The sequence below is a fragment of the Squalius cephalus genome (genome assembly GCF_949319135.1).
Source record: "Squalius cephalus genome assembly, chromosome: 15".
Classification (NCBI taxonomy): domain Eukaryota; kingdom Metazoa; phylum Chordata; class Actinopteri; order Cypriniformes; family Leuciscidae; genus Squalius; species Squalius cephalus.
In genome coordinates, this window is record NC_137136.1 from 19,240,974 (window position 1) to 19,260,207 (window position 19,234).

The 19,234-nt window shown below is 38.2% G+C and overlaps 1 protein-coding gene across 1 annotated transcript; it reads left to right on the forward strand.

Annotated features, from left to right (window-relative positions):
• The first annotated feature begins 374 nt into the window (after positions 1–374).
• On the forward strand, positions 375–16,875 carry gsk3ab (glycogen synthase kinase 3 alpha b). Its single transcript, XM_079894786.1, has 10 exons — positions 375–1,098; positions 4,279–4,466; positions 5,492–5,575; positions 5,728–5,838; positions 5,971–6,101; positions 9,294–9,498; positions 9,583–9,678; positions 10,609–10,795; positions 14,952–15,029; positions 15,144–16,875. Exons 1-10 carry the CDS (start codon positions 924–926, stop codon positions 15,206–15,208), a joined length of 1,320 nt encoding a protein of 439 aa, XP_079750912.1. The 5' UTR covers positions 375–923; the 3' UTR covers positions 15,209–16,875.
• Positions 16,876–19,234: the final 2,359 nt, after the last annotated feature.

Consider the following 19,234-nt stretch of genomic DNA (forward strand, 5'->3'; position numbering starts at 1 on the left):
CAGTAGTGTTCAGCGCGACGCACTGCTCGTTGAGTATTTATTAACGTAAACAAGATCGTGGGTATGGAAATGTACCGTTTGTCTGGCCTCTGTTCTTGCTCTGTGCTGCCCCGCCCCATGGGGGTTCGCGTGTGGCTTGTGCAAGGCGCTGATTGGATAGAAAGACTGCCTGTCAAACTCAAGCTGCTGTGATGGACATTCTAGTGGTTGAAGCATTTTTTGGATGCTAGGGTATGTGAATGTGAGGCTGTATCATGATGTAAAGGTCCTTAAACCACCAATAAATTCGGTAATAATGAAACATCCCAAAACACAAATGTCCTGCTATGAGAAAACTCAGATAAAGAGGTCATTTACTGCAAGTAAAGTGAAAATAGTCACGCAAATGATATACATTGACATCAAAACATTGCCATTCTCATTTCCCAAATTACTAGGGGGAAATGGCCAATTTAGACTATACTGTTTTAGTGTTCCGTAATGCAGGTCTTTTCATTCTTAAATATTAAGGGTATTAAACATTCTTTCATTTTTAAATAATTTCTTTTTATTTTACTGCAATGATAATATAAAAGGCATTTACTAATTTTGCATACAACTGTATTATTATATTTGGGGGTCCTTGGCATGAAATAATAATGAAAAGCTGCCCGTTCTTGTGGTGCAGGATCTCTGCACGTGAGAGCGTTGTTGAACTTCACTACCCAGAAGACAATGCGCTCAGAGCGTCATTGTGCGTCAGCTCCAGTTTCCCAGCCAGCAACCACACAGAAGAAAGAGGAGGCGCACAACCTTACCGATAGAATAGTTCAGGGATCTTTATTTTTTAACGATTATTGTTGTTTAAATTGACATATACACTACGCGCCTGGGCCAGTCTACCGGCACTCTTTACCCCCGCTCTGGCACACACGAAACCCGATATGAGCGGCAGCGGGCGGCCCAGGACTAGCTCGTTTGCTGAGCCTCCGGGGGTCCCTGGAGCCGCTGCAGCCGCCGCCGGATCAGCCGTCGCCGGTGGAAGCTCTTCAGGAAAGACGGGGGGCGCGCAGGCCTCAGCCGGGAGTTCGTCTGGTTTCGGAAACCTAAAGCTAGGCAGTGAGTATCATTCAATGACATCACACGACGATCACAATAAATGTGATGATGGTAGACTAATAAAAGCCGAAGTGCTAGTCAGTGTAGCATGATGTTCCTTAATTTGTTTGATTATTTTGTAATGATCGCGTTAACCTACTTTAGGCGGCTAACTGGCTAAGCTAACGTGAGCTTGTTTTTGTAGACGGATCAAGGGCTTTGATTGCGCTAACTATATTAGCTCGACAATCCTTCATCAGAACAAGGGCTAAACACATATGTTATGATCGATATAAGTGCATCATATTTTTGGCCAATTTCAGAGCTGTTTTAAAATATGAATCGTGGTCTGTTGGATGTTTAGACGTCGTTGTGTTCTTCAAGATGTGCTCGCTTGGCAACAAAGCTCAGTTAGCAGGACATCTAACAGATTGTACCTTCAATTCTGCTTTTAATTTAAATATTTTTTATCCTATGCCACCCTGGATGCATTTAATCGCATCATAACTGTCCTTAACATTATTCTGACCGTGAAATTATGTAAGTTAAGCACAGAGAGAACTAAAGTGGTGTTTGCTTGTGCATATAATTAAAAGGAAAAGATCAGAATCAATATTTACAACATATTTTGAATGTAATGTTTAACGACTCCCTAATCACAATCTAATAGATCATTACAAAGCTTTGAATTTAAACACACTGTGCTCCTATGAAGGAAAATGACCATTTGTAAATTTGTGGTTGGGCTACTGTGAAAACTAGTGTTTTCCCTGGAGGCATAAACCTCTTCATTTGGTGCTCTATAAATGATTCCCAGTGACTGCAGTGCTGGCAGCAGCGTTCATCTGCACTGGTGCTGACTGCTGGATTTCCATGGGAAGTGGTGATGGGTGTTATTACTAGGAATGAGGGGAGAACAACTGGGTGGATGGATGTCCGACTGTAACCCATGGTCCTCTGAGAAACCTTGAACCAGTTGTTACAACACACAACAGCCATTGCTGTTTTTGTCTACATGTTTTCTTCAGCCTAATATCCATTTTTTAATTGGCCTGCTGACATTTCGCACTCACAACCTGATACATTTTAGCCACATTTTTATCAGGAGAGAAGCAGTTGAGTTTCCTTTTACATGCATATTCCTTTACATATGTGTAATATATATATTATTAGATTTTTATTTGCAAATAGATGAGGTATACATACACAGTTCTGCTGAAATCAATGGCAAAAGCATCCTTCAGTGCAGCGTTTTTCACTGAAAGCCACTAAGTAGCATAACATGACCACTGACTGAACACAAGACAGTTTCGTTGAATGGCCTAAATCTCTCTCACACATAATGGGAGGTAATACTAGCAAGTATTTTAATGACAAGCTTTGGTTCTGACATTTCAGAATCATGACAGTACAGGTTCTATGTGATGATTTTGTGAGTGAATTATTCAGTCACATGACTGGTTTAGCAATTTATTCTATGAATGTTTCCCTTATAGGTAATGCGCTCGTCTAACTGAAAAAAAATTGATCCACCTACAATGTAAAAGTGTTTGTACGGTTTGGAAATTTTATTTGTATTTTGGTGTTTCCATATAGCTTTTTTAAATGCAACATCCAAAAATTTTCATTAAATCTTGTTTATGTGATGGCCATATTAACTGGCCACTAACTCACGGTACCCTGTATATCCCAGTTGAAGCAGTGTTATTCTGATGAAAAAAACCTCTAGCAGCAACCCGTCTCCATCATGCATGACAACAGCTGTCTGTTCTGCTTTGATCCAGCAAATAATAATTTTGCCTTGTAATGAAACAAAGCATTTGTTTTGGTAAATCTGTCGTTCCTTTTCTAAATCTAAACTGACAGGAATTGACGGACAAAACATCACCCTATGGCTTTGTTTGTCTCCAGGCATCCCCATTATCCAGGTCTGCTCTTGTCCACAGGTGGAAATGTGGTCAGATTTTAGCTTTCTCATCCTCCACCCGTGTTCAAACAGACTTAAGGGTGTTTCTGCTATTTCTAGTGATAAGCTCTGCTCGTTGTTCTGTTGTGTTTGGACACGCTTCTTAACTTGGGTGTTGGATTACTATTAACACCTGTCAGAGTGGCAAAAAGGCATAGCCTGCTGGATAAGAGCGCCGGTGAGTTTAAAAAGATCTACCTGTTGTAGATCTAACACTGGTTAGCTGTTTGTTTGACACAGCCTCAATATTTTCATGTGTTTAATGGCCTCTCAGGCATGCCTGAGTAGTTTTAAGGAATAGTTCACCATTTACCCACCTTCATGTCAATCCATACATGACTTTTTTTAACACGAGAAATCGAGGAATGTGCTGATCACCATTTCCTATGCAATTATAATAAATGGACACTGGTCATTTCAGGCTTCAAAAAGCATGTAAAGCACAATAACCGAATCATAAATGTTACATGCGACTTGTCTTTTCAAATCACCTACAGCAGGGATGGGCAACTTCGGTCCTGGAGGGCCACTGTCCTACAGAGTTTAGCTCCAACCCTGAAAAAATCACCTGCCTGTAACTTTCTAGTAATCCTGAGGACCTTGATTAGCTTGTTCAGGTGTGTTTGATTAGGGTTGGAGCTAAACTTTGTAGGACATTGGCCCTCCAGGACCGAAGTTGCCCATCCCTGACCTACAGATTAGAAGTATTACTAATGTTTTTCTAAATTGAAATTACATGGTAGCTTCATAATTAATACTGTCAGCCATTTTACTGTGATTTTACCATGATGAGCTTGTCTACCACAAATCCTGCCGCATATAATGACTACACGGACGTTACACAATTCTCATAGAACACAAATTACATTTTACACTCACATTTATTGTGCCAAGTAAAAATTTCCATTTTATGGTAGTCTTAGCCAAAATGCTGCGTTATTATCCCAGAGAAATTACATTATTTTCCAAGCGGAGTAGTGAATCATGCAAAAAAAATGAAATGAATGCTACATTTTTGTTCATATAGGCCTGGTTTCACAGGCATGGCTTAGATTAAGCCAGGATTATACCATAGGTTGCCGACCCCTGATAAAGCATTTAATTCAGGTTGTACATGCTAACACAGGCTCGCATGGTGTCAGTCTTCATTGTGATTCTATTGATCTATGACAGTCAGATGTTTCAGTCAGTGACCATTTGTTTTGTTTTTTAAACTCATTTTGTTGTGTCTTTAGGGGATAGTGGGAAAGTGACAACGGTAGTAGCCACACCAGGGCAGGGTCCCGACCGTCCTCAGGAGGTTTCGTACACAGACATCAAGGTGATCGGGAATGGTTCGTTTGGAGTGGTGTACCAGGCTCGACTCATCGACAGCCAGGAGATGGTGGCCATAAAGAAGGTGCTTCAGGATAAGCGGTTTAAGGTAAGTATGAGAAAACATGCATATGTGCAAACTAATGTCAGTATCATAAAAAAAACACCCTGAAATATATCAAATCTGCATGCACACACAAGGCAGAATGCTGCTTTCCAAGTCCAAAATGAAAGGTTTTTACTTTTAATGCTACATGCCTTTTAAATCGGGCTCCTACAAGCACGTTGTAATTATTTTGACAAGTTGCGATTTGAACTGTGATATAAACGTTCAATATCTCGTGTTGCTTTTGCTTAGATTTCTAAGCTAAAAGAACAAAAAGGCTTAAGATCGCATCGAAACACCCCCTTTCATGTTCAACAGCTTGTTCATAAAATACAAAGTAGCAAGCAATGCCTTATGACTCCAAAGTAAGTTGTTTTGTTCAGGCTCTGCTGCCTTGAGGAAGTGTTGCTCTTTACATTTTCAGAAGACCTGAACCTCTTTCAAATAGACCCCAAAGTGAACCATTTCTTTCCTTCAACGTTGTACCTGGGCTTAAAGTCTGAGCTTAACTTTTTTTTAATCCTCTTTAGTTGTAATAGGGTATGAGTCCACATTGTTTTTCCACTTAAATATTAAGTAATAATTACAATTATTAAATTATGTAATTATTCAATATTAGAGTTGTTTTGAGATATACAATTAGAAATGTAGTGTAATATAATGCAGTCATAATTTATCTCATTCTGTCTGCAAAACTTGATTTTCTGCATCTTATACATTTTGTATAGTAATTTGTAAGTTATTCAAATGTGAGCCAGGAGTACTTGCCGTTCACAACGCTTGTAAAACTTTAAATGGCAATCTCTCATCTCAGACCTGAGACTAATATCTGAGTTAATAACTGAGTTAATATCAAATGTAAATGGAACCACTCTGAGTGTGAAAACACTGAATCATGAGTGTGTGTGGTATCTTACAGCCAGCATAGGGCTGCACATTCAGAGCAACACATTTTCACAGATGAATTCATTATAAGATAGATGTTTGATTTTCATTGCGTTCTTCACACGTCACTTCTTTCTCTACAGAACCGTGAGCTACAGATAATGAGGAAGTTGGACCACTGTAATATTGTCAGGCTACGCTACTTCTTCTACTCCAGTGGAGAAAAGGTAGGTTTTTCTATCCAACCTTTCTTTCTTTTTTTCAGTTTTTAAATCCCATCAATATTATTTTGTCATATTGAATAATATGTTTGAAGAATATTATTTTTCTTTAACAAACTAATCTGCATTCTCTTCTCTTTATCTCTCTCTCTCCTCAGAAAGATGAAGTGTATCTAAATCTGGTGCTTGATTTTGTACCAGAAACCGTGTACAGGGTGGCACGCCATTTCAACAAGTCCAAGACCACCATCCCCATTATCTATGTCAAAGTAAGTCTCTGTGTTATCATGACTGCTGCTACTGTGCCCATTCATATGTACATGGACAGTAAACAATAACATCTTTCTCTTCTTCTCTCTTTCCTCCCCCACAATTTTTCTATTTTTCTCTTTCTATCTCAGGTGTATATGTATCAGTTATTTCGCAGTCTGGCGTATATTCATTCCCAAGGCGTCTGCCATAGAGACATCAAGCCACAGAATCTCCTGGTGGACCCAGACACAGCTGTACTCAAACTGTGTGACTTTGGAAGGTGTGTGTCCTGACACTTCTCTGTTTGACATGTATTTGCAGTGCACCCATGTATAAGATATATACTGGTCTTTAGGCCCCAGCATACTCCAGACGAAGTTCTTTTTTTTGCTCTTTGCTTGGGGGCAAAAATGTTTGAAATACCTGAGCTGGGGTAGCCTATACTGTTGGCGTACATCCCAATGCCGCCCATGCTGCTGGGAGCAGCGTTTGGCACTCCAGTCAAATCACTTCACGTTAATAGCACTTTATTCAATAAATTGCTTTAAAACAAGCAGCTTAATGGTATTAAAGGGTTAGTTCACCCAAAAATGAAAATTCTGTCAGTAATTACTCACCCTCATGTTGCTCCAACCCCTTAAAGGAGAACTCCGGTCAATTTTAACATTTTTTTGTAAATTTGGAGTGCTGTCAGTACAGAGAACAACGACAAAAATCGGTGTTGCCTACACCGTGTTATCCTCTTTTTAAAATTTGCACCCTGTTGACTTTAATGGGGCAAGTTTTAAACCTGCTTTTAGCCTCTTAACATCCTTGATGTGTCATTACAAGTGCACAGCCAATGTGAGTGATTCCTTCAGAGTGAACACGGTGAATCTGACTGCAGTAGATGTAAAAGATATGAATAAAAATGAAGTTAATTCGGCCAGCGCGCATACCTGTATTTATTTCCTGTTTTCGGTCGAAGTCCATAGTAGTCGATTGTCGAGTTCACTCGCGTGATCATAGGTAGCTAAGCAACAGTGGAGAACTCGACAATCGACTACTGTGGACTTCGACCGAAAACAGGAAATAAATACAGGTATGCGCGCTGGCCGAATTAACTTCATTTTTATTCATATCTTTCACATCTACTGCAGTCAGATTCACCACGTGTTCACTCTGAAGGAATCACTCACATGGCTGGGCACTTGTAATGACACATCAAGGATGTTAAGAGGCTAAAAGCAGGTTTAAAACTTGCCCCATTGAAGTCAACAGGGTGCAAATTTTAAAAAGAGGATAACACGGTGTAGGCAACACCGATTTTTGTCGTTGTTCTCTGTACTGACAGCACTCCAAATTTACAAAAAAATGAGCTCAATGTTAAAATTGACAGGAGTTCTCCTTTAAGACTTTCGTTCATCTTCAGAACACAAATTAAGATATTTTTGATTAAATCTGAGAGCTCTTTCACTCCTCCATAGACTTCTCTGTAATTGAAACTTGCTGGCCCAGAAAGTTAGTTTAAAATAGTCCAAGTGACTACAGTGGCTCAAACATAAGTTTACTAAGTGACAAGAATACTTTTTGTGTGCAAAACCCCCCAAAAATAACGACTTTATTCAACTATTAATTTTCTTCTGTGTGGGCCTCTGAGTGAGTTCGCGAAGTGTAACAGCGCAGCGCTTCTGGGTTGTACGTCAGAATGTAGGCTCACTATTGGCAGACGCTGGTCATGTGTGTGATTCTGGCCAATAGTGAGCCTACATTCTGACGTACAACCCAGAAGCGCTGCGCTGTTACACTTCGCGAACTCACTCAGAGGCCCACGCAGAAGAAAATTAATAGTTGAATAAAGTCGTTCTTTATTTATTTTTGCGCACAAAAAGTACTCTCGATGCTTGATAAACTTATGGTTGAGCCACTGTAGTCACTTGGACTATTTTAAACATTGTCTTTACTAACTTTCTGGGCCAGCAAGCTTCAATAACATAGAAGCCTATGGAGGAGTGAGACAGCTCTCAGATTTCATCAAAAATATCTTCATTTGTGTTCCGAAGATGAACGAAAGTCTTACGGGGTTGGAACAACATGAGGGTGAGTAACTACTGACAGAATGTTTGGGTGAACTAACACTTTTTTTTTTTTTTTTTTTTTTTTTTAAGCTTTAAAGGGCGTTAGCTTTAAAGGGCGTTTTTGTGTTACTTTCAATTAGAATTACAGCTCTTCACTTGTGTGTATTTGTGTCCTGGATTGGGGGTCTCACAAATAGATTTAGGGTGCTTTCATTTAAGTGTGTTCAGGAAGTAAAGTGACCTGCGCTTGCATTTTAGCCAATGATGACATCTTTAGTTCAACAAAACACATGTAAGGGATGACAGGGGTGGGGATTTCCCTTGGATGTGAGCGTGCATTGTAATCGTGCATAGTGAATGCAAGCAGAGCGGCAAATGAATGGCTCGCAATCAGCGGTTTCCTTTAAAGCGTTCGTTGGCAAGCAGCATTAAGCTGCCTTCATGTGACGCTCATACAGTAAATCCAAGTGCTGTACACTCTGCTTTTGCATAATAGCACTAAATGAATGAAAAGCTGGTGACGTCAATCGATTTGAAATAACTATCGCACATTTTTCTGTAATTGTGATTTTGTATTGTAATAATTTCACATTGAATGTCCAAATTTATTTAGAAACAACAGAAAGACAGACGGTTAATTTTAAATGTTACTATGGATGAAAGCCAGTAATAAAGACAGACTGCAGCAGGTAGATGAGGCTGCTGTCACTTTAAGACCTGATCATGTACATGACGTGGATCTGACATGCATCCGATTTTCTCACAACTCTTTACATCCATTTAAGACTCTTTAACCAATTTAAGACAAAATTTTGTGTTTATATCCATTCAAGTGCAAAAGATAACTCAGTGTGGTACTGGCTAGCTGTCTGAAGCGTATTAATGTCTGTATTAAGTTCTCTTTTGCATCTTATTGCCCTTGAATTGTTTAAAAGCACTTGAATAAATGATAGCATGACCATTTAATGTAACGCAGCCAAAGAATGCCAGAAAAAAAAGAAAAAAAATGCTCTGTTAATCGTGTTAAATTTTTAAGTGTTAAACTGATAAATAAAAAAAAGTAATCAATTCATTCGTTTTGACAGCCCTGTACAAAAGACAATGTATTGACCTACGTCCTGTTTTCCATCATGTGGCGTGCTCGTTTGTGATGACGTAAGATGAACGTAAATGCACCAGGGTTTGATAGAATCAGGTTGAGGGGAGCACCAGGAACGATCGTGCTCGAACCGCAGCAACCCTGCCCAGTGTGAAAGCCCCCTTAGAATCAGAGATTCTCAATGCAGCTTTATTTTTTAGCAATGGTGTAGGGTTCCCAATTTTTGTACACCTTCATATGCTGCCCACTACATCAGTTTTACACCCGTGTCTCGTTGATAACATGTTTATAATCCCCCATCGTGTTATCTCCACAGTGCAAAGCAGTTAGTTCGTGGGGAGCCCAATGTGTCATACATCTGTTCGCGGTATTACCGCGCTCCTGAGCTAATATTCGGAGCCACGGATTACACATCCAACATTGATATCTGGTCAGCCGGCTGTGTATTAGCAGAGCTGCTTTTGGGACAGCCCATATTCCCCGGTGACAGTGGAGTGGACCAGCTAGTGGAGATCATCAAGGTGAGTGGAAAATCTGCATTGTTTTGTGTTTTATGAGTAAGCATAGACGCACATTATAATTTTCTCTCTGTCCACCCTCTGCAGGTTTTGGGGACCCCGACAAGAGAACAGATCCGAGAGATGAACCCCAACTACACAGAGTTTAAATTCCCACAGATCAAAGCACACCCTTGGACAAAGGTAAAGCACCTGTTGCTACACTAGCCATGAAGGTTCTCAGTTAGCTCACGGAAAGAAACATTTAGGTCTTTACTGAAGGTTAAATTAGGGATGCACCAAAATGTTTTTTTTTTTTTACAGAAATCCACATTTATATGAAAGCTGAAACAAAAAATTTGTTTTTTTTTAATAATGAATTAATAAAATTTCAATACTTACAATGAAAACAGTCTTCTATGTTAACCGAATTAACAAATTAAACGGCTGTAATAAGTTTTCATGACAGATTTATTTAAAAATATCTTAACAACAGTTGTAAATGTTTCTCTCAGCCTATGTTCATTCATGTTTATTTGTGTTGTAGCTAGTAATAAAGTGGAAGAGAACTTTACAAGCTCTGCAGCTTTAACTGAGGTGGCTGCAGCAATCTTTTAAGCCACATTCAAAAGCGTCAAACTACATTTGTTTGAATTTCATTTTAAAATTGATAGAATTTCAAAGCTCATACTTAATGATGTTTCAAAAATATATCAGAGGTAAAGAAAAAGAAAAGCTTATGGCGATTGTTGGATGGCAGGTGCGCTTTAAATAACGTTTAGTGAAGTTTTGTTCACGCCGCAGCTGAAAACGGCATAGCCTAAAAGATCTTTGTTCATCAAAATGAAGATCATCAAAATTGAGAAATCGGTATTGTCAACCCAGCCCTAGCATCCACACTGCTGACATGTTTCGCTGTTGTAGCTTAGGTGCACGAAATAGACACTGACTAATTTGTCATCACTGTTCCGGCCAATAGTTTGGCCCTCCAAAACTGTATAGAAAAGATATTTTCGGTTGCTGAAATTTTGGTGCATCACTAGGTTAATCGATACCGATGCTATAAATGCAAGTCTTTAACTTCTAAACTGGTTAGATGTGACGTTTCCCTGTGAATCTGTGCGTTTGTGTTAGGTGTTTAAGCCGAGGACCCCTCCTGAAGCCATCTCATTGTGCTCTCGTCTGTTGGAGTACACGCCGGTGACGCGGCTCTCACCGCTGGAGGCCTGTGCACATGCCTTCTTTGACGAGCTGCGCCAGCCCAATGCACGTCTGCCTAATGGCCGAGAACTTCCCCAACTCTTCAACTTCAGCCCTGTGGGTAAGTTGAACTGAGACAACTGCCACTTCTGTTCAGATTCAGCCTTGTTGGATTAATCGGATGCTCATGCTCTCTCTTTCTTTATCTCTACCTCTGTCTCTATCTCACACATATCTCACACATATCTCTATCTCACGCCTGTGTGTTGTCACCTGTCTACAATAGTATTTTACCTAGAATCTAATGTTGTGAGTGACTGATCTGAAATGTTCTTTGTAGACAACAATACAGAAAGCACTCAATACTAGGGCTGGGCGATATGGCCAAAAAAAAAAATCACGATATTTTTTTTTATATCAGTCGATATCGATAAGTATCACGATAAAAGTCAAATCTTTATTTCTTTCAAGTTTAAAGGCAGATTTTTGCTCCTAAGTGAAAGTTGTAGAAACCAGAGCGTTAACTGTGGTTTTAAACTACTCTTTATTGTCAGATCATATCAGGACAAACACTTGCCAAACTGGTGAACATTTCACAAATCTGAGGTAGAGCATTCAAACATTTGTCATTTTTCCTTAACAAAATAAATATATTTATTGGACAATTAATTTCTTAGTTTCTGCATGTGCTAATTTTTATTTGGTAAAATTTAATATTCTGACTGTTTTAGTTTACCACATTGGTCATCCAGTATCATGCATTTAAATCATGATAACCTCACTATCATGGCAAAATGTAACGTTATGGTTTCTATGGTATTTGTATGAAAAACAGTAGCCTAAATACTGTAATTATATTCCATCAGTCCTTTAATACATCGTCTACATTAATAATATAATGCAATTCAATATGTATATCCCACATGTCATGGTGCAGTTAATATTACTATGCTAACGTTACAGTAAATCCATGGTAAATGATGGGAATTTGTAGACGGAAAAGCCTTCTGACTGTATCGTTGCGCACAGTGTTTCTCCTGTTTGTCAGCGCTGTTTCATCTGCCTTTAAACTGGTTTAAATCACAGAGACATTGTGTTCTTCGCTGAATTCAAGCGCTTCTCACTGGATCTCGTGACCGAGAGCGATCAGCGTAAACGCCTCAGCTCTAGTGAGCTCCATGGTGAGCTCGCGCTCGCGCTGCCGTTTGGACTTTGAGCCGAGCGGATAAAAGGTCCGTGTGGCGCGCGGTTCAAATTAGTTTCGTTCCGCTTTTGGCGCATAAACATTATCGAACATTTATCGAGCTCTTGATATCGTTTTATCGAGAAAAATTATATCGCGATAATTATCGTTATCGTTTTATCGCCCAGCCCTACTCAATACCATACTACATTATTATGAATAGGATTCTAATAAGCTACAATGAATAAAATCGTCACATGCAACAAAAAATGAAAACTATTTTGTTTCAAAATGAATTCTGCCACTATTGATGATCCTAATTGTCTTTCTTTAAAAAAAGTATACTTACTGTATACTTGTCTATGCTAAAGTGTATTTTTTTTTTAACATTAGAATACCATTTATTACTGTAAAGCTCTGCTGTTTTGTTGTGAACATGTGTCTTTAACTTTAACTACACATTGTCAAACGAACAACCAGGCAGTAATTAGACTGATTTAAGTCTAATGAACCTAAAAGTAAACAGCAAAAAGCAGTGGTTCTCTGTTAAAAAAAAAAAGTACTATCCTTGTATAATAAATTAGCTTGATTAAAACCTGAGCATAAGAACCAGTTCATTTGTCATTAATTTGTGATTTTGGGCATCACAGCTTGCACTGTTCATTATTGTACTGCAACAGAAATTATCCTTAATTGCAGAGCAAAGATCTGATTAAATGATATCTGATTACTGCATATAGACTCATAAAGCATTCTCGATGAATATTAAGCAGCACAACTGCTGTCAACATTGATAATTGAGAATGATTTCTGAAGAATCATGTGGCACTGAAGACTTTAGTAATGGCTGCTGAAAATTCAGTTTTGCTGAAATAATATTTTACCATGTTACTGTTTTTACTGTATCAAATAAATTCAGTTTTGGTGAGCATGAGACTTTAACATTAAACATTAACTTTAAATAGGGGTGAAAAGGATAATCTGTACACAGCCGCAAGTAGGGCTGGGCGATATGGCCAAAAAAAAAAATCACGATTATCAGTCGATATCGATAATTATCACGATAAAAGTCAAATCTTTATTTCTTTCAAGTTTAAAGGCAGATTTTTGCTTCTAAGTGGACGTTGTAGAAACCAGAGCGTTAATTGTGGTTTTAAACTACTCTTTATTGTCAGATCATATCATGACAAACACTTGCCGAACAGGTGAACATTTCACAAATCTGAGGTAGAACATTCAAACATTTTTCATTTTTCCTTAACAAAATAAATATATTTATTGGACAATTTCTTAGTTTTTGCATGTGCTAATTTTTTTTTTTTTTTTTTGGTAAAATGTAATATTCTGACTGTTTGAGTTTTATTAAACTTAACCATTGGTCATCCAGTATCGTGCATTTAGATCATGACAACCACAGATGAAACCAGGCATACCCTGTAGCACCTCACTATCATGGCAAAATGTAACTTTATGGTTTCTATGGTATTTGTATGAAAAACAGTAGCCTAAATACATTATTAAATACTGTAATTATATTCCATTAGTCCTTTAATACATTGTCTACATTAATATAATACAATATGTATATCCCACATTTCATGGTGCAGTTAATATTACTAGGATAACGTTACAGTAAATTCATGGTAAATGATGGGAATTTGTAGACGGAAAAGCCTTCTGACTGTATCGTTGCGCACAGTGTTTCTCCTGTTTGTCAGCGCTGTTTCATGTGCCTTTAAACTGGTTTAAATCACAGAGACATTGTGTTCTTCGCTGAATTCAAGCGCTTCTCACTGGATTTCGTGACCGATCAGAGTAAAGTTAAACGCATCTGCTCTAGTGAGCTCGCGCTGCCGTTTGGACTGAGCCGAGCGGATTAATGGTCCGTGTGGCGCGCGGTTCAAATGAGTTTCGTTTCCGCTTTCGGCACATAAACATTATTGAACATTTATCGACCTCTTGATATCATTTTATCGATAAAAATTATATCGCGATAATTATCGTTATCGTTTTATCGCCCAGCCCTAGCCGCAAGCACCCGAAGCGCGCGCAGAGAGAAAGAGAGATAGAGAGGCGCGTTTCAGAACACTGAATTGATTCTCTTTCTCGTTTCCTTGTGGACACATAAACAAAATTATGTCTAAATGCCCCGTCTTGGCAAGTATTGTCTCGTTTATGTCATAAGTGAACAGTTAGGAAAGAAACGGATGTTGTTGTTTTTTTTGCTGATCCGATTTTGTGATCCGTTCCACCACTAACTTTAAACATTAACCCCTGGTTTCACAGACAAGACTTAAGCCTAGTCCCAGACTAAAATGCATATCTTAAAATATCAGTGCCTTTGTTTTGTCTGAAGATGCACACCAGTAAAGGCACATTTATAAAAGCTACTTAAATGCCCTAATTGAACTAAGGTCTAATCCTGGCTTAATCTAAGACCTGTTTGTGTATATATATATTTATATACTGTTATATACTGTTTTATATATATGTATATATAACTTAAACATAAAATTCGTTCACTTCAGGTATAATTCACTACAATAATGGCTTTTGAGATCACCCTTGACTGTTGACAAATCAGTGTCCCTTTTTTAGGGCTCAGTAGTGTCTTTGTTAAAAGGCAGCAAACTATAAAGTGGCCACTCACTGAGCTGAAGTGCACACTCAGTGTATTTATACAACTAGTGTCTATAGGAACAATGTACTGAACACTCCTACTCCAAAAGAAAGCTTGATATGCTTTGATGCATCTCCATGAATCTTCTCCCACTGCAATAGATCCTCAAAATGAATCCACAAAAGTGAACTTAAGCTAAAATGACAGTGCCGTCTATATTGAGTGGTGTAATTTTAGGACCTAGGCTATTTTTTGGTCTGGAGCTCTGACAGTAGTGTGTGGAATGGTACATTTTGTCATTCAAACAATTTTCATTGAACTTGTCACAACGCATGCCTCAAATTTTGGCCTTTAGGAATCTTAAGAGGGTAACATAATTTTGCTTCCTGCAATTTGAGACTGCTCTCACATCCAGTGACGCAAGTACAAAGCTATCTATATTGATGGCTAACATCTGTCTTTCTCTCCCTGCAGAGCTGTCTATCCAACCACAGTTGAACTCCAATCTCATTCCTCCCCACGCTCGCTCGCAGACGACACCTGCCTCGCACGGTACTGACCACACATACATACCTCATGTCTTTGATTTACTCTTCCTGTCAGTCTGTATGGATTTGAAAATGCACACGTCCTGAAGTATTTGAACTCTTGTTTGTTTTTCTGCAGAGGGCGGTTCAGACGGTCCAGCCCAGTCTGGTCCAGCACCGGGACCCCTGAGCAACAACACCTAATTGTTCCCTCAGCATTACTTAGACATCATCACCCCTCTCTCCTCATCCCTTCTCTCTCATTCCTCTCTCTTTCCCAGCAGCAGCTCCAAACAGTCTCTCTTGCACGCTCTCACAAACACACGATCACTCACACTCGTCACCTTGTGTTATGTGTAATCATGTTCTCCCATGATTGTAGAAGTGTGATGCCCAGATGAATAGCGTCGATCATCACAGGAGGTCGATTTAAATTCAGTGTGATTATCAACCCATGATTGAGTTGATTGTCATCTTTAGGTTTGAACACTGGGAAGGGCCAGTTAGGGCATGTCTGCCCCCTAGTGGCAGGAAGAGCACCGCACAGTTACTGCTCTCTGCCTGAGATGCCATCCATTTGACATTTTAACGAATGATATATGATATCAAGCTCCTTTAAATTTGTTTTTTGCTCTTAAAATGATCAGTTTTAGCTTTCTTTTGGAGTTCTTGGACAAAAGCAAGGACTGCAATGTGTTTTATAAAGCAGCGAGCATGAGATGTCAGTGTTGTGTGTGTCCAGATGTGTGATGTTTCTTCGCCGAGACGAAAATGAGCAAAGAGTGTCTTAATATGTGCGTATGTCAATTTTAAGTAATCATTGCACACTTGTGTTTTAATTTTTTTTAAGGAGATTAATTAGCGGAGCAGCTGAGACAGGGTTATCTGGGTTTTTGTTTTGTCAGTTTCAGTATAAAAACGTGCTCATTTTGTTAGTTCTTTGTGCATGTGCATGCACACACACACGTATAACGCATAGGTCAATCCCATCAATAGCTGTGTTAGCCGTTCTGTTTGAATACAGAATTTTGCATTATGGAGTCTACACCTGTGTGTGAGTGTTTCTATACATTGGTGTGCCCATTAAATGTGGATTTAGTGGATATTCATCCAAATTACACATGATACATGAGCCCACACGCACACCATGGACACTTAGCAAATGAGACTTTGAAACAGAGCTGTTTGTCTTTCCCTTCCTCCCTCCATTCTCTCTCCTCCTCTCTCATTGCTAATATGTAAATGCCATGTACCTTTTATTTTGTTATTTTTGTTATTGTTATTCTATTGTCCTTGTAATTAGATTTTTCTCCTAGTGGAGCAGTGCTGGTATGAACAGAAACCAGCCTTTTTCGGTCTCTCTCTCTCTCTCTCTCTCTCTCTCTCTCTCCCCCTCCCTTCCTCCTTCCTTCTATCCCTTCATCATACAACTGTATATAACATTTCATCCAGCCTCTCTCTGCGTCCAGGGAGGAAGACGAAACTGAACAAAATTTTGTTTTTACCTGATATCTCTTTCTCTTACTCTCTCTCCTTTCCCGCCCCCCCTGCCTGCCTGCCCTTCCCCCTCCTCATCAGTGTTAATTCTGATCCTTTTATTTATTGTATTGCTGTCTTGATTCTGTTTTTAACAATCTGATGGGGGAGGGGTTTTGTGTGTGATGTCAATTGATGTAACGTTCATATCTCAAACTCTGGAATATTGTCTGATGGAATGTTCTGGAAAGGGCAGGGACACACTACCACCACACACCGGCTGCTCGGCCCATCAGTGAAAAGATGAACGGTTAAAGGGAGAGAGAGGGAGAGATAAACAATGTTTTTGTTTGTTGGTATAAATAATAAACTCATTAATAAAGTTATAAAATGTCTCTGTGGGTTCAATTGTTTATTTATTCATGGATCATCCAATCGTTTTAATACAATTTTGAAAATTAAAGGCCTTGAATATTTTTAATACCGTTGAAAAAAAAATTAATAATATTGAATGTGAAGATGCTTCTACTCAAAAGGCTAAAAAATAACAGAATTGTTACCTTCATTTAACTGTAATCACCATTCCTACTATGCTACCGTTCAAAAGTGAAAGTTTTAGAGAAAGATTTTCTCAGCAAGGATCCATTTGATCAAAAGTGGCTGTAAAGATGTTTTATAATGTGACAAGATATTTCTATTTCAAATAAATGCTGTTCATCTGAACTTTCTATTCATCAAAGAAAAATATTAAGCAGCACAGTTTTCAACATTAATAATAGACAATGTTACATGAGCAGCAAATCAGTATATTAGAATGATTTCTGAAGGATCATCTGACACTCAAGACTGATGATGATGCTTTGCCATCAAGGAATAAATGACATTTCAAAATGTTTAATTGAAGAACAATTATTTCCACAATATTTCTGTATTTGTTTTTTCGTAACAAAATTGATCTTAAATTATGTTTGTAATTGGCATTAAAACAATGTTAAAGCGTAGGTGTAGGCTTAAAGGTTAGGTACAAAATACTGCCATCATAGCATTATGAATAAAAATAACCTTGTTTAGGTGTTAGTTAAACGGAGAGAATAATTAAACTGCGGTCTAGAGCTCAGTAGGGTTGAAGTTGATGCCCCAATGATCACCAGTGTGGGTCTTCATGGATTTCAAATCTGACTGAACATTCTTCAAAATTCAGTAGCTTTGTTTCAGAAGCTCATAGCTTCAGCTGAGGCCGGGTCATGATTTTGAAATGCCTTATTGCATTTGTATGATTGGACATTTGCATTGCCTGGCATTCAAAGGATAACGGCACCAGATGTTCACATCAGAGTAGATTTTCAATTAAGAACTGAAACTATGTGTTTAGACCGATCACTGCGCTGAAAACAAAAGCCAATCAGGAAGTCTTGGTTGTCCTCTATTCACACAAATATTGGGTATTAAGGTTTGAGATTACAGGGTAGAGATATGAGATTAAATCACGCAAAAACAAAGGTTAATGTTGTTTGTGTTGATATGACGTTATAATCTTCATCATTTTTAATTATAGTCTTATGTTACTGACTGCATTCATTTTCCAAGGCCATGAATGAATTTGTTCTATTTTTCCTTCAAAAAGGTGAAACTCCACTGTCTTTTGTCTAGTGCATTTGCAAATATTCATTAATTCCACATTTGTTGGTTTTTGAGCAATATGGTGGGCAACAGCCATTACAATTGTATGACAAACAATAGTGGCCATTATTTTCATCAATTATTCAAAATTATTACATTTCTTATCCTAAATGTTACCTCCAATAAAAATGGTTTGGAATCTGTATCTGCCAAACAATTGAGTTATAACAGATAAGTGTTTTCACAAGGTGAAGTAATTTATGAGATGCGCTTTACTACAAAACAGACCCAATCCCTGAGAAGGAAGTAAATTGTTGATATGAATCTCACCATTAGCCTACTATTTAGCAAATCTGAAACAAAATGAATTCCCTTATCAAACAGAAACCATTGTTTTTAAATGTATCCTGTTCATGTTCTTATAGCATTCCACAGTATGCATAAGTGTGAAGAGAAATTATGCTTAAAGGCTAATTTCCAAGCTTCTAGTGATTGCTTAGACAATAGGGCTTAGATTGGTCAGACAATATCAGAAATATTAATCCGACACACATTTCAAATAATAAATTGGTGATATAAAACCATATAAAATTCTAATGGGCAAACAATGTTTTATCCAATTGATTAAAAAAATAATATTAATGGGAGGGCCTACTGAAATCAAGAGCATTAAGTCTTCCTTCTGAAAAAGTTCTGATAATAGTTTATCTTTTTACATATTCAGTCCTGTTTTTCCAAATAAACTTAAATAACGCTCTATCAATATCTAAGCACAAAGAGAGCCTCGGAATTCCCTCAGTCTGTGAAAGTAAAACACATCTAAGGATAGCCAGTTCCTCTGAGACCAGCAATTAAAAAGTTACAGATGGACATTTGCAAGTTTAAATACCAAGATATCTAACCACATAACTTACATCTGAAATGTCAAAATTATGAACAGTCAAAATCTTTATTTACTATGATTGACAGAAAGGCCATAATCCGAGAACAATTGTAACGCCTCTAAGATAATGGAAACCATTATGAACTCCCTTTTAACGCCGAAAATGTATTTATTAATTTACGAATATTTATTATTACTGATGTGATGTTGAACCATAGACTGTAAAAAGTGTTGAACCCGCAGAGTCCCAG